Source organism: Pundamilia nyererei, unplaced genomic scaffold, assembly GCF_000239375.1.
Source record: "Pundamilia nyererei isolate P.nyererei 1_Seehausen unplaced genomic scaffold, PunNye1.0 scaffold00143, whole genome shotgun sequence".
NCBI lineage: Eukaryota > Metazoa > Chordata > Actinopteri > Cichliformes > Cichlidae > Pundamilia > Pundamilia nyererei.
In genome coordinates this window covers 86,428-102,720 of record NW_005187544.1, presented here as the reverse complement: position 1 = coordinate 102,720, position 16,293 = coordinate 86,428, and the positions used below count along the sequence as shown (strand labels likewise).

General features: G+C 36.5%; 1 protein-coding gene across 1 annotated transcript; it reads right to left on the bottom strand.

The window, feature by feature from the left end:
- Nucleotides 1-4,784: 4,784 nt before the first annotated feature.
- Nucleotides 4,785-15,286, bottom strand: LOC102215676 (stimulated by retinoic acid gene 6 protein homolog). The gene is made up of 17 exons (XM_005744390.1): nucleotides 15,051-15,286; nucleotides 14,798-14,864; nucleotides 12,637-12,722; nucleotides 12,424-12,563; nucleotides 11,992-12,158; nucleotides 11,328-11,435; nucleotides 10,887-10,954; nucleotides 9,117-9,196; nucleotides 8,944-9,005; nucleotides 8,681-8,843; nucleotides 8,505-8,580; nucleotides 8,138-8,271; nucleotides 7,625-7,742; nucleotides 7,426-7,527; nucleotides 6,419-6,582; nucleotides 6,069-6,206; nucleotides 4,785-5,107 (listed from the first exon to the last, which is right to left on the bottom strand). Exons 1-17 carry the CDS (start codon nucleotides 15,149-15,151, stop codon nucleotides 4,848-4,850), a joined length of 2,034 nt encoding a protein of 677 aa, XP_005744447.1. The 5' UTR covers nucleotides 15,152-15,286; the 3' UTR covers nucleotides 4,785-4,847.
- Between the last annotated feature and the right edge of the window lie 1,007 nt (nucleotides 15,287-16,293).

Genomic DNA, 16,293 nt, shown 5'->3' with positions numbered 1-16,293 from the left:
TTTTTTTGTATCGAAAAAATATCGAACCGTGACACCAAAGTATCGAACCGAACCGTGAATTTTGTGTATTGTTGCACCCCTACTAGATACAGATCTACACGAAAATACACATATACACACATGCACACAATAGCAAGTATACTATTCAAACGTCTTTTTTAAAAAAAATTTCAGTACTGGTGATCTTGAGAAAGAAAAAAAAGCCCCACAAAACATGCACGGACTTGACCAAATTTTAGTAACTCTATCCCAGTAAATGCTGTTTACATAAAATCAGAAAGTTACGAGTTAAAAATTCACAGTATGACCAAAACAGCAAGAATAAAATCTTCTGTGGTGTGAAGGTAAAATTTCCACAGTAGGGACTGAATATCTATTAATAATTTCAAAGTGCACACTATGACTAACCAACACTAAGTCCTGCATGTAAATGTTTTTTTCAGACCAGTTATTCAACGGTTATATCCACGTTTACATGAGTGCAGGTATGACAAGAAATGGAAGCCTATGTAACCTCAGAAACGTTGATATCTCATTCATTTTTAAGCACTGTTGCTAAACCTGTTTCTAGATAACAGTAGGCGGGTCATGGATGAGAGCACACGTTTCTGCCTGTCAGGATGAGTACAACAGTCACAATCAAGGTTTGATTAAGGGAAAAAAATGACTTGTGTCACATATGAATTGCAGCGCAAAGCAATGTGCGTAGTGAAATCAGTACTAACAAATATGCCTATGTTCTGCTTTAAAGTAAATGTGTGTGCTTCTATTAGGAGTGTAGTGGCTTAAAATAGAAATTTAATAAAAAATCACTTAATGGAGTTTAAATGTTAATGAAAACTGTGTTGTTTCATAAAAAAAACATCAAATCTTTGTGTACTGCAGCTGTGAGCATTTTGTTCAGCTATACGGTAAACATGTCCAATAAGGAGAAGTGTGTTGACTCCAAATATAAGGCTGCTTTAAACAGACTCCATCGTGATAAAATGTAGACACCCTACTCCAAATGTAGAAGCACCTATGAGTGTGTGTGTGTGCTCTGTTATTGCTCTGTTGTATCTGGGTCATGTGTCCGTCCTGCTGTTTTTCCCAGGGCACAGTGTTAGAGGACCTGCATGCTGCCTGTTGTGGAGTCACAGTATGTTGTGTCTTATAAATGGCCCAAATAATAACTTTAGATCAGTATTTCTTGTTGTCTATTTTCTGTTTTTTTTTTTATCCCTGTGATAAAGGAAACAGTATGTTTTTACCAAAGTGTTTAAATATTGTAACTGCCCTATGTGCCTCAATAAAGTTTGAAAAAACCCCACATTGTTTTCCTCTCTCTCAAAATTCAAAGTGGGCTACGACATGCTGCCAGCACAGCTGTCAGTGTACCTTGGCATACCTACAGTATATTCTCCAAGTCCTTCTAATCCACATAGCAGGGGCAAAGCGCCATTCTTCAAACAAATGTCATGCTTTTGATGCCATGGTGGACAGCATGCTAACGTGTCTAACCCTGTGAAGGCCATAGCATATAATTTGTGTCATATTTATATTCATCAGATTATTCAGTAACCAGTCTTGGGATGTGGCTGGAGTCATTCCTTTCAGAACATAAATGTTTCATGACAGGATAAAGATGATCACTCAGAACAACTTTTAATTGATGCTTAGTGATGAAATGGAGCAATTGAGAGTGGACCTAAGAGAACGCCCGCAGCAAAGAAGTACCCATACAGTTCAAGGAAGTAAAAGACTTCTTAGGAAAAACTTACTAATGACTAGATCAAACAAGAAAGCTGCTTAATGATTAAGATAATACGATCAATAAACACTAAACATATGATAAATTCTGGTATTTGGAAGAGTACACAGGAGGAAATTTTTCCTGTTAAATTACAGTACAGTAGTATATCCTTACCCTGGTCAGCATGTCCTCCATTATTTACCCTTTTAGTTTATTGTCTTTCTTTAACAGTAATAAGATGTCAGCCTAGTCTGAAACATTTACATTTCAGGATATTTTCACTCACCAAGCAAGAACTGTATTAAACCATGAAAACATATAATATTTAATATATTTGCTTAATATTCTTAGTACAGTGGAACCCCGACTTACGAATACCCCATTTAACGAAAAATTCAAGTTATGAAGGCACTTAACAGCAATATTTCTGCCCCTGTAACGGCAAAATGCCTGTGTAACGAAATCCGCTGGCTCTGATTGGCTGAGCCCAGAAGATGCATGCATTATTGGATAGTAATTTACAGTCATCAACAAAATAAATTCATATAAAAACTGTGAATTTTCTTTAAAAAAATATTGACATAGTTTTAAAAGAATGACTAAAAAAAGAAATATGCAAATTTACTAGCACATTATCTTTTTGCTTTTTTATTTATCTTCAGGACTTGTATGTAAAACAGCAAACATAATAGGAAACTAATAGGAAACTGTAATTAGGTATCTAAATATGAGATAAGATAAGATATTATGACAAAGCTGAAATGTAAATAAAAACAAACACACATACAGTCTTCTAACAGCATATTAAGATCGTACACTGTATTCTGCAGCAGAAAACAATGTTTATACTAGAGTAAATATAAAATATTTGCATCTTCAGCTTGTGAGATTTTGCTGTGAAGTTGGTTTATATATAAATTTGCCCGTCCATGGTCTTAAAAATCCTCCTACACCACTGAGAACACAAATATCCAATCAGTATGGGCTGGCATAGCTACATTACCCAGACAAAAATAAACTAGGCTAGAACTAGACTGCTTATTGACTCCGTGCTGCATGTCTGATGCTGACATTGATCACTGCCATCAGTCTGTGCGCCATGCAAGTCAGTATTAACTAATTAAAAAGGCTTCCAGACTAATTGAACAATACTGTAAAGTAAAGCTTAACAAAATTAAATTATATTTTTCATACATGAGCTGAGACCTGCATTGTTATTAATATTTCTTTTGGAATCCCATTGGATCTTCTTCGCAGCCACATTTCTTCAGAGTTCCTTTTGGTTGGTTGAAATGTGATGTACACTCTGCAAGGATACTTTAGTGATAGACACTCCAATCAACCTCAAGGTTATAACCACATATTAAGTTGTAGACTACCTAGGGTCTCTGACCCTTTGGGTCACCGACTGGGAACTTCTCAGCACATCCTTTATACTGAGAAATGCACAGTGGTTCCTTTGGGTCAGGCTTCAGTGTGTCCCTGCAGCACTTTCAGTAGTTTTATCTGGTGGAGTCAATTTGTGGCAAAGAGAACTCTGTCGCTCTAACTGTTGTGTGAGGGAGTTCTGTGAGCTATCTCAGTAAACACAAACTTCACATACAATGCCTATGATTTACTTTGTTACACATACAGTAACGAATTACAAAAACTTACTGAACTTGAGTAGAATTTTCAGGTATTTGTACTTTACTTGAGTAGTTTTTTTTCTGACAACATTTTACTTTTGCACCCTACATTTTAAAATAAATATCTGTACGTTCTACTTCTTAACAGACTTGTTACTTTTGTTTTAAAACATTTGACAGGGAGTTATTATTTTACGTCACTGCGGGCCTTCATACATCAAACCGATTTAAGCCTGAACAGTAACTCAAGACAGGCAGTCCTGTTCACCAGGGGAAAAGAGATGAAAGAGGCAAACCTGTGTGCCAAAGTCAGGGGTTAAAGTGGTTTGTGCTTTCTTTTTTTCTGGCACAACACCGACACAACACAAGTACTTCAGCATCTAGCTAGCCTAACAGAAGAGGACAAAACAAAAATGGAGTGACATAGTTTTAGTGGCAGGTAATTTCACATACAACATTTTTATCAGCACAGCAAGCATCATCAAAAACACTGTTTGTGCGCAGTTTGTCTGCTGCTACTGCTTATTTCACAGGGAGAGAAAAGTCAGAGAGCTAAATTCATTCAGAGATGGAGATAAGAAAGACAGGAGAGGAGAGGAAGAAGAGAAATAAGGACTACAGCTATTTCCTCATTAGGATTTGATAAACCAGAAGTTTAAAGCTTACAATAAAGGTCTATTTTATTCTAAATCAGATACTGGGTCTGTACATGTTACACGTTTTTTTCATATTGTGAAACAAGCTGCAACAAAAACTGAGGTAGACTAACCCTAACTGTGTTATTTAATTTCATGTGTGATGCTTTTCTTTTCCCCACTCTGAGCCATTAGAACTGATTTTAGGTTTCCTGCACCTGCTGAATCTCACTTTAACCCCAGACTGTACTCATTTTTAGAGGCAAAATCAGCCTCGGCAATGTAAGCAACAAAAAAAAGAGCTATTTTATTTTATTTCCTTCTTTTTCTCTTCTCATAATCGATTTAAGCTGAATACATTTATTAGAATTAAAAATGAGACTGAAACATGTTTTTTGTTCCCTCTACTGATATTATTTTATCATTACATTAATACAGCACAGAGTTCAGTTAACGTTGCACAAAAATAGGTAGTAGAAACACTCTCCAAAGAGCTACTTTTATTACTTTGAGTTCATTTCAGAGCCGGTACTTTTTTACTTTAGTATAGAAGTTGAATCCATACTACAGCTTTCACTGGAGTATTTTTTAACACTAGTATCTGTACTTCTGTTTAAGTACATATTCTGTACTTTTGTGCTTTCTGGATGCGATCTTAATGTAATGTTTTTGTTGCCTAAAGCTAACCTAAGAGAAATAAACAGAATAATTTAGACAACTATTTACATAAGTTAAATGCTAAAAGATCTCTGAAGCAAAGCGGTTGATTGTAGTAGTTATATTTAGCACTTGCAGGTTTGTTTAATGCAGATTACACCCAGTACAATTTTGAAATATATTGCCAACTCAAACTCATTCAGTTTTTTCTTGGCTTTCAGGGGTCTCAGTGGGCTCTGCTGGCTCTGCGCCCAGCTTGCTGGCCTCCATCTTGCTGCCCTTTTTGGAGGTTCGGTTGGGGGTGCCATTCAGGACGTTCTCCGAGTTCTGCAGAGTCTGAAAATGCTTCCTGGAGCCCAGCAGGGAGGGGTTGTTAACCAATGTGTACATCAGCTGCCAGCGAGAGCGAATCCTTTGACTGCTGTTCGCCTTGTTTGGCTTATTCTCCTGAATTCCTGAAAGCATGAAGGAGGAGCAGGCTGAGGGCAGAACGAGACAGCAAACCAAGGGGCTGAATATGCTTAGTGTCATGTATCAATGTATGCATGATGTATTTTGAAAACAGTGGCTAAGAAATTGTTACAACCCCATATAACAGCATAAGCATGCTTCATGTGTGTGTCACTGAAAAGAACACATTGTGGAGAAACACTCAAAGCCTTCTGTATTTGGCAGCTCTGTGGGTTTAGAAATTGTAGTCAGTAAAAGCTACACAACTAAATATCCATTTTGATATTTGTCATTACAAGCATATCCATCTGAGAGTCAGCAACTTATAATATATTATAGAGAAAAGTGGATTTAATGAAAACACAATGGTCCTGTGCTGATTTTGGCATGCCATTCTAAAGTGATAAATGTTGCTCTTTCCTGTAAGCTAAATTTTTTATCATTTATACTAACAATGTTACACAATTGCAACATGCAGTAGTAATAATCATAAAGTGAGGATTGCCAGGATGCAGATTTCAGCATGGCAGCATAATAAGCAGAAATGCTAAATAATAAACATATTATGATTGGACCACAGCATTAGCAGTAGCAATTAGCTGAGTCTACGGTAAAAGCTCTTCCTGACAGTGAGGATAATTAAGCTGGACAGTGTAAAGCTGAGCTTGACATGTTGAGAGTAACACATTGTGGCCTTCAGAAGTTAAACCACGGCTGTATTAAAAGAATAAGTCAGCACTGCTTAATTTTTTCCAATTGTGATCATTCTAGGTATTACAACAACTCCCTCTCCTGCCCACAACGCATTTTTTTCATAAAGCACTATTATTACATTCTTATTAAATACTTAATGTTCAATATGTTTTAAATGTAGTGGCACAAAAGCTGGACTGTGTTTGCGTGTGTGTGTGTGTGTGAGAGAGAGAGGATGTTTGTCTTTATGTGTTTCCAGTTTAGGATTTCTACCTTCCTCTGCATCTTGTATTTTCTGTCCAGCTCTCCCACCCCCAACCATCATGTCCAGCAGCAGCCCACAGAAAGCCTTCATCACCGGGTGCGACTGACTGACCTCCACCTTCAGGAAGTGTGTGTAGTAGCAGTAGGCTAAATAGAGTTAAAGGTCACAGAGTAGAATTTAAATCAGACTGTCTGAAAAATGCAATTGCATACTTTTGTTATTATCATCAAGTCATTCAAGATGATTAAAATTAGTAACAGTGTTACTGTACATAAAGGATGTGTTCACAAAGGTCTATATAGCCTATTCCTCAATACTCCAGGATTCCATTGTTCTAGACAAATTGAATGAATCGTACCTGGGTCATAGGACTCTGCTGTGCGATGCAGCAGACTGACATCAATACGACCAAGATGGATGATGTTGTACAAAGCTGTTATTACTATTCTCCATATGGCAACAACCAGCCCCACCACGGTGTTGATTAGGAACAGCAGGTACGTCAGGAGGAACAGACTCTCTCTGAAAAGCATCATGGAGGAGACTGTGAGAAAAAACTGAGTGTAAACATGAAGTTAATTACATTAGCAATACAAAGCCTGTGACAGAGCTTGTGACCCTGAAAGTGCTGACCTCTGATGAGTGGAGGCTTCACATTTTTAAATGAAGTAATAACAAATAAACAACAACAACAAATAAAGGATTCTGAGTTGCATTGTGGGAAATGGTATTTGAGATTGGACCATAATAGGTCTTAAAACTCAAGAAATCTCAACCCTTTCAGCTAGATTTGTTCTTTGTTCTCCAACTTTATGCCTCAGTACAAAATTAAATAAAACCACTCATTATTCTTTAACAATCTATATAAATTAAATAATGTCTTTGTATTAAATGGATGTTTTTGAATCAGTTTTCAGCCTAAAGCTAAAACTACTCAACAGAAACTCTCTGAGGCCCCCTCTACCACAAAACAAAGACCCCAGTGTCCTCAGAAGTAGTTGCATGTCTCTAATTAACAAGTTGAATCCCAGTGAGAAAGTATTCATGTTGTAATCTACTTAATCTACTTCTTTAGTATTTTTTGACGATACAGATACAAAGCCTTCAGTACTAATAGTTGGAAAACCATTTATTTATTTATTCAGTTCTTTGTAATTTAAAGACATCATTTATGCTGTAAAAGAGCTAAACTAAATAACTGACACGTGTTACTAATAATTAAACAGTTTCATCCTCAGAATTGCATTGCATTTTTATTAGTATCGAACAAAAATAAAATTACAACTAGTAATTGAAATGTCTAAGTAATAAACAAAACCTAATTAAACTGCATTCCAACAAATGAGTAGGACTAAACAAACACACCTGTTGTTCAGGTCTCTTGTGCCGGCTTTTTGTTTGATGAAAGCAAACTTAGCAGTCACATGCTGAAGCCCTGTCACCAGTATCAGTGTGACCCAGGCCGGCCTGAGACATCACAAAGGTGGAAAATGAAAGTGTTTTGAATCATTGATTCATGAAAAGAGAAAAAAGGAAAGAGCTATATGAATTGTTGCTGACTCACCATGCCTTTCCTGCAATTTCAAAGACAATGATGTTACGGCCGTAAAACACTGGGATAATGATCAAAAACACCAGGAACAAGAAGCAGATGAAAAACACAATGGTCTGGATAGCCATTCCTGCAGAGTTAACACAGAAACAGGCCACTTTGAATATTAAAATCATTTCTAAAAGTATTTTTTTTCCTTAACCCCTTAAGCCTTTTTTAAATGGCCAGCACTACAGGTTTTATTAAGCATCACTCACAAGCATTTGCAAAGCTGGATTACTACATAGTTAGTACTTTAGTAAACTACAATGAGTGCATTCATGGTAATAAGGGAACATGCCATCCAGATCAACAGCCTGTCTTTTTTAGTTGTAGTTCTTTTCTTCGGACAAAAAACTTTTTGAGAGACAATCCCTATTAAAAGGACAAGTCAAAAGGGTTTTGTTTTTTTTCTTTTCATGATGTGGTATTTTCCAGCATTATTCTTAAAACTAAAGTCAGTGATGCAGTTTATTCAAGCTTTACCAAGGCTGACGATTGCAGCCTGGTATCCCGTCAAGCCCATCCAACAGACAACACCTGTTCTAGACGGATGCATGGTTTTCTGGTTGTTGCAAAGCTTGTAAATGTCTCCCTTATACAGTCCTCTTAGGTTTGATCTGAAACACATTAAGCCAGTCACACATCAGGTTCAGACAGGAAGGCCTGTCTGAGAAAAATCTAGAGAAAAATAAGTAACAAAGTTGAAATACTTATCATCAGGCAACAATGAGAAGTCTGGCAATATTGGGGTTAGACTATAATCAGTATTCAGAATAAGTAAACTTTTCATGGAGAAAATAGAGTTTCCTTTAACCAATGCCTCCAGTCTTTGAGGATTTACTGCACATACCTGTGGAGAACCATGGACCTCATGAGCATAATAAGGCTGACCAAGCAAGACAGGGTCATCGCACAGAGGTAGCATACTAACAAGCAAATGATGCAAAAGAAAAAACAAATTAGTCTTACTTTAAAACAAAAATACTTTGGTATTTTGTTACAGGGACAGCAAACAGACCCACATACCTTCCAGCAGCCATGTGTAAAAAGTTACAATTCTAACAACCTCCATCCTGTCATCTGATAACACAATCCCAAAACCCAGTAACAAGAAGGCGATATTTTCATCAATACCAGCACGAACAATGTGGAGAGTGGGCACCACCAGGACAACTATCAAGAGTGCGGTCTGTAGGGTGAAACAGGCAATGGTGAATGTAAAACAAATGAACCAAGATGGTATGACATTTTAAAATAGGTAAAGGTATTATTGGCTTATTTAAGCTCACATGGTGTATAGCCACACAGGTAACAAAAGATGATACCGCCAGCTTCAGTGGAAAACGAAACACTGAAAGGAAAAATGATCAAGTAGGTTACTGCAGCATTTCCAATATGTCAGATATGCAGAAGAAGTTAAGTCAGCGTTACATAAAAAATATATCTGTATGAGAACACTCACCTTTTTCAGGAATATAAATGTAACCCTTAATCACCTCCAGAATTCTCTCTGCAAGCGCTGGTTTGTCAGATGCTGACAAACTACAAGAGAACAAGTCGTGAGAGCTGCAAACTACATGAATGCGATTTATATTTAATTTATTTAACTTATTTACTTATGTATTGCTGATATCTGCAACTGAATTGCAAGTTCCTTTTCAAGCCTCCCCCAGTACCTCACTATGGGAAGAGCCCTCCGGTATGATCCATCAGATAATCAGAATCAGAATAATCTCTCATATCCCCCTTGGTTTTCAGAGAATCTGGGTTATGCTAGTAACCAAACATTTTCTACAGTAACAATTCAAGGCCACAAGCTCCATTGCAACACTGTAGTACTATATTTCCTCCTATTTTGGTTCACATCTCACTCTTCCAGTAAGTATTTATTTAATAAATGCTTAAAAAATATCTTTAAATAATTAAAATTTCAACAAGGATATTAGCGTAATTGTTTATTTATGCATATTACAGTTCTCAAAATTAAAAAACCTTGTCTATAAAATAATTTAGAAAATACTACCTTTGATTTTGATTAGATTAATCCACTGTTCTCATTTTTTTTGCTCACACAACAAAGACAAAGAAAACAAACTTGAGCTGATTCAGAATTACACAGTCAGACTGATCGTCAGGTAAAGCTGAATAAATATCCAAATCCCATTTTGCAATGATCATTTCGGTTATAGAGGTTTATCCCCCGAAATATACAGTAAACCTTCTGTAAGCACCTTAATTGTTCAATGGCCTGTTGAAGATAAACAAAGATAACACTTCATCTTTTTTAATTCAGCATTTTCTTTATTTTTTAAAAACTGTCACTTGCTTTTGGCCTGTCTTTATATAATAAACTTCACTCATACTTCTTTAATTGCACGTAAACTCTTTGTACCTTGTTTTGAAAATAACTTTGTTCTTCCTCTTCTTCCTATCAGTCTTAACAGTAACCTGGATTTTTAAGGTGAATTTGGTTGTTTTAACTATCCTAATTTTATCACCTTTGAAGGTGCAAGCAAATATAGGTAATCCACAGTTTTAAAATGCTTTTACTTTGAATGAAAATCATGCATACATGTGGTGAGAAATGTGGTAAATTTCAACATATTTGTGGGTTTAAAGGATTATACACCATTACACAGTTGAAGCCAGTAGGAATCTCACTTTTAAAAAACAGACAAAAAATAATAATTTTGGCATGTGGCTTGAAAGTGCAATTAATTTGATTTGCATGAAGCCAGAGAAGCAAATGATCAGTTGATTTAATATCAAATGCTAGACTCCACTAATCTCATTTTTGAAGTTACTCCAAAAGAGCGATTATTTTAGCTTATAACTTGTGGAGCCTGGGCTCTGAACCAGTGACAGTCAGCTAATACAATGTAGAAAGAAAAGAATATTCTGAAAGGAAAATCTTTAGCAAATACTACTCTATAAATATCGATTAAAAATAAACCTACAAACATTATCAGGCCTTTGTCACATATTACATTCTGAAACTGAGAAGTCAGAAAATGATCACACTGCAACAAAGTAAGCTGCTAGCTCACTGTAATGGCACAGTTAATGGAACTGGAACTGAACACATTAAAGTCACCAGCAAAACTGCCAATGAGCAAGCTTTCATTATAAATTTTGTCATCTTCATTGAAATATGATCCCGACCTCTATCATGTTTTTTTTGTGTCACCACTCTGAGTCTAATAAAATAAATCACTCTTTAATCTCTGCTCACCTGGCAGTTGAGGACTTTTTCTTGAGAAGTAACTTCACATAGTTGGTGTAGTAGCTACTGTCAAGGTCCTGTGAGCAAAAACATTTTAAGGTGTCAGTATTTCAGAACATAACTACAAGTTTAATTTCCTTCATAACTCTGTAATTTCAATGTTACCAATTAGTGTTTGTTGGGGATTTAATCTGCTTTTGAAGTATAAGTCTTGGATTAATATATTTGAAGGTGGGAAAATGTCACCTCTCCCGTCATAATCTGCTGAAGGACACAGGGTTAAACCTGTTCTTTTTCTGCACAAGCTGCTCATTGTAATCACAGTTCTGTTTTACATAATTGAACTATGTTACGTACTTATTCGTGTGCACCAGCCACAGCCAGAGATAAATATCATACATTTTTAGAATGTTGAAATTTAGAATGTTTGTGTATTCTGACTTTTCTCACCTCGTCCGTCTTTGGTCCTTTCACAAACAGCAAAGGGAACTGAATGCAGAGATATGCAAGGCAGGCCAGCTGAGGCAGACTTGCGAGTAGAGCATAGTATTTATAGATCTGTAAACAAATAAAATATGCTGTCCTTTAAAGTATCAGTTCCTTCAATTGTAACGTGATGTATTTTATACAAACCCAAAATTATATAAAATTATCAGTTACTAAAGGACTTACTTAATGACAAATCACAAAAGTTAAACAACTATAACCAGACTTGGCTGTTCCCATCTTGTTTGGGTTTTATTTCTTCCAGCTTTTGCACTGTTTTCAAACTTTTTAACTAGACTAGCTTATGTCTGCTACAACTAGAAGCAAGATCAACACTGTACAAGCATGTCATGAAAGTGAAACATGGAAAGGAAAATCTTTGGGATTGGTTGAGTTGTTGCCACAGTAGCTTGTTCATGCACCTCAAAATCTACCATGAGGTTGCATAGCAACAAATGTCTTTAAATTTAGCAGATATTTGAAATCTGTGTAGGATTTTTTTATACCAAGTCTGACGTTGAAAACAGAAGGGCAACATAAACTTTTAAAGAAAGTATTCTTCTCAGATATGAAATTCATTTGTTTCCCTTAAACATTATACATCAGTATTTTTTTGTTGGTATTTTACCTCTGGAGTCTTTGGACAGTCAAATTTCTGCCACACCAGGACTCCAAAGTGAGTGAAGGAGAGCAGTGTCCCAAACACATAACCTGCTTTGCGCTGCAGAGTTCCACATATCAACAGAGGATAATACAGGATTGGGTAATAAAATATGGCGATTATCTTCATGTACTCTGGAAAAAAAGGACCCAAAAAAAGACAGGGCATATCAGTTCCTAAAATGAAACCTCTAATCTAATCAGTATAGACAAAATGGAAAAACAAGGACTCTCTAGAATCCTCCACGTGAATAATCTGATTTTTAATAATAAAGGGATAATAATAAAGGCAGTGTATGTTCAAAAACCACTGACTGGCATGATAATCAAACCACCATATAACTGAAGCAATTACAATCTTCATTGCAACTAAAGAACAAACAAGCATTCAGATGTCTACCTTTATTATCTGCTGGAGTATCTTTGGAGAAAGGCAGAGGGTCTGGGGTGATCACCAGCATTGCCAGCTTGCTGAACACCAGTCCAAAAACAGCCATAACCACTCCTTTTTTCTGAGTCTGATCCAGGAAGTTGGCTGGACTGTGAGATCACACAGGGAGGCTCAGATAACATGAGACAAATGTGCAGTTAAATTTGTATTTACCAAATTTACCTGAAGATGCTTGAGGATCCTCTTGCGAAACCCTGGCAGAATTTATTTTTCCTGGTGAGACCTGCCAGGATTAACATGATCACCAGCTAGATGGAAGGACAAAATTTTAGATCTTCCGTTACGCATCATACAGTTAATGCCACATCAGTGATTGTCATTATATACTAATATAGTAAGGTAGTATAGTTTTTTTACATTACATGCTGGAAACGTAATTTTAGGCTAGCTTGTTCTAAAAAGTTTCCTTTTGTCAAAAGCTGCCCCAAAATGTTGGCAGATTCATAAAAAAAGACTGTTTGTAACACACTTGTAAACAAGTGTAATCGAATGCTTCCTTGAAATGATAGGACAATCTGATTAAGACAGGATTATGACATTCCTTTCAGGTACAAATGGTGAACTGCAAACGTTATTCTTAATATGCTGTCGTGTCACTAAATGATAAGGCTTTACTGTGCCCCCTATCTTTCAGGGCTAAGTTGTATTTGATTGTGTTTATCAGAGCCAGCTCCAGGAGCTCATTAAAACTTCAACTTTCCAAAATAACACAGCACTGTAGATATGTCAGGAACTGACCTATAAGTCAGAAGAACCTCAAATAAATAACCTTGTTTGGTAGAAAACATATTTCATGACCCACCTCTAATAGTTTTTCAGATTGTTTACCGTACAATGAAATTGGGTCGTGTCCATTCTATACACAGTAGAAGGATTTTTATGACTGAGTCAGTTGTGTTCATTCGTAATTGGTTGAAGGCTAAATGACAGTAAAAGTCCCTAAATGGCATATCCTTTGGGAGCAAAGACAACTGACGGATTCCTGGAAAATGCACCAAAGGATGTACTGGGAAATGAACCTCTCTCATCCTCTTATGTTCCACTTAAAAGGAGAATAGTTTAAATGTTCAAGCTGTGTTGGCAGCAGACATTCAAATCTATAATTTTATCTGATACTACATAAAAATTTCTTGGCTTGTGAGTCAGAGCTGACCCCTGCTTGTTATGTTTGTTTGCAAAAAGCTATCTTAAGACTAAGATGACTAGCGGATTACATTGGTGACAATGTCCACTCTTATACAGTCTATAATTGCTATAAACTGCTTAAGCCATGCATTCCCAAGAAACTACAAAGTTATCAGTGTTTCTCTTGTTCATTCTGCCTTACTGTAGAAACAAGCAGTGTTGGGTGTAACAGATTAAAAAGTAACACATTACTGTAGTCACACTACATTTTCAGCAACACAGTAATGTAGCATGTTACTGAACTAAATTCAGTCATTTCATTACAGTTTAAATTTTGCCACTGCTTGTGTTATAAACTGCGTTCTTCAGTCATCTGCACACAGGTGGATTAAAAAAAACATCTAACAAATGTTTTTTTTCTGTGCACTTATTAAAGTATTCAGATTCAGATTCTGATTCTGATTCTGATTCGCGCCACAATCAGCCAATTTCAGTTCTTGTGCAGAAGGAAAAAAGCTTGTGGGGTGATACAGCCTTTGAGGAGTGGATATGCATCCTCTTATTTTTTATTGCATTTTAATGAGTAGTGTAATGAATTACTAATGAATTACTAAGTAATGAATCACAAAGAAAGTAATTAATTGCATTGCATTACTTATAAGAAAAGTAAAGAGTAATATATAATACTTTTTAAAGCTGCATCTCCTTAGACACCTTTTAAATTATAAAGGGACTTATTTTAGCCTAACACAACAACAATTTGCAGTTATACATTAATGAAGCAAAGCTATAAATACTACATTTCATTGTGCTACTACAGTAGCCTATAGGTCCGATAAATTAATGCATTATTAGCATTATTTCCCATATGATCATAACTTAGATGGTGATAAGTTAAAGAAAAAAAAGCAACACTCAGTGACTTGAGTAAGGTGTTGTGTCACCATGTACAACCAGAACAACGTCAGTGCACTGTAATATTGATTCTCCACGTCTGTGGATCTGTACTGGATTAAGAAGAACATCATTCTTCTAAATTATTCCCTCTTTTGGTGTTTGGAATATGGTGATGGAGAGTGCTAATGTGTTCAACAAGTTTGATATTATGCTGTATTTTAAGTGACCCCAATTTATCTGCAGTAACCCAACAAAACAACCCCCCGCCCTTAAGAGAGTAGTCAGGTCCAAGTATACTTACTGATATCGATAATATGCATATATGGAAGAGCTTGTCATCTGCTGTCGGGTCACATGGTAAAATAACTCTGCGACAAAAAGAAAATAAGGAATAAAACCATCATTAAAAAATGTGCAAAGTAAGCCTAAAACAAATCAAACCACCACATCTCAGCACTTTTCTGACCTTGTTGATGTACCAGGACCCAACCTGTGAAAATAATCAATGCTTATGGCCCCATTTGACACCTTTGACTCAACTTTTTTATACTCACTCTTTGGGTGGTTTTGTAGGCTCTGCGTTGTTTGAGTACCAGTCTGAATAGTCATAATAGGAATATTGAAAAGGCTCAACTCCCTCTTTGCTCTGATTCATTGCAGCTGTTTAATCAAGTCATACAGGTGAAGCAGGACAAATAAGGATCCAGAGGACTCCTCCTGGTCCAGCTCCAGTCAGCAGTCTGTTGGTGCTGCTGCAACGTGTCAGGACAGCTTGGCCCAAGAACCCCAACACATTCCAGTCCAGCTAATAACTAAACGCAGCAGATTAAGGGCTGCACAGAAGGGAGGGAGAGTGGAGCAAGGTTTAACATTCACGTGAAATGAAGCAAGTGGAGTAACAAATGTTTTAAACCTTGCAACATAATCATTTAAAAGTGATTCATAGAATAATATTTGGTCAAAGACAATGTAGCATCACGTTTAGGGATTTAATTAACAGTCAAGTTAACAAAAAAAATGCATTGTTGAGTTTGGTGGTGCAGATATTTAAATGGTTCGTAAGTAATAAGTCTGAGTCCAGTAAATTCTTCACATCTGGCCAGTACCATTTCTACAGTGAAACATGCTAAAGTTGTATTATCCAATGGGAGTGTTAATCAATAACAAGACTACAGTCAAGAGCCATGTATTAGGCACAATCGCTCTTCAGCACAAATATGAATTCAGCCAGTCACATGGGAGAAACATCAAACTGAGCATCAAATTAGGTTGTCGTTTGGTTGTTGCCAGACAGACTGGTCCAGCTATTGCTGCTCATCTAATGAGACATCTCATGATCTTCACCTACGACTCTATGGGTTTGTCATTCAGATTAGGTAATGTTATTTTTGCACAGCAAATGGCACAACCTGTTTGCCTCCCTCCGCTTGTTACTTAACAGACTAATCTTTTAAGATGAAAATCTCACTGAAACAGAGGCAACCTTTGTGTGAACGAGTGACAGAAAGGTGAAAATGAGAATGGGACACGTTACGTAAGGACCTCAACTTAAAGTTTTATGAAATAAAAATGAGACAGAAAGAAACCATGTGACGAGCATCCAGTGCCGCTGCAGAGGACGAACACTAACAACAGACCTTCACCTTCTCCAAACTGCAGCTGAAGCAGGACTTTATGATGATTTCCAGTGCTCATGCTGTGTATCTTAAAAGAAAATTTAATAGCACCATTTGAGTCAAAGCATATTTTGCTGGGAAATCTGGTGCCTGTGGGAGCTGAAAGTGTTTTAATCTGGAC

Bases quoted from the DNA above. Each gene is read 5' to 3' on its own strand.
- LOC102215676 (XM_005744390.1), bottom strand. From the start codon at position 15,151: ATGAATCAGAGCAAAGAGGGAGTTGAGCCTTTTCAATATTCCTATTAT. The intron at 12,159-12,423 runs GTAGACATCTGA...CTTTTTTTCCAG, and splicing joins TACTCCAGCAGATAATAAAG to AGTACATGAAGATAATCGCC. The intron at 9,197-10,886 runs GTGAGCAGAGAT...GTTCTCTTGTAG, and splicing joins AAAAAGTCCTCAACTGCCAG to TTTGTCAGCATCTGACAAAC.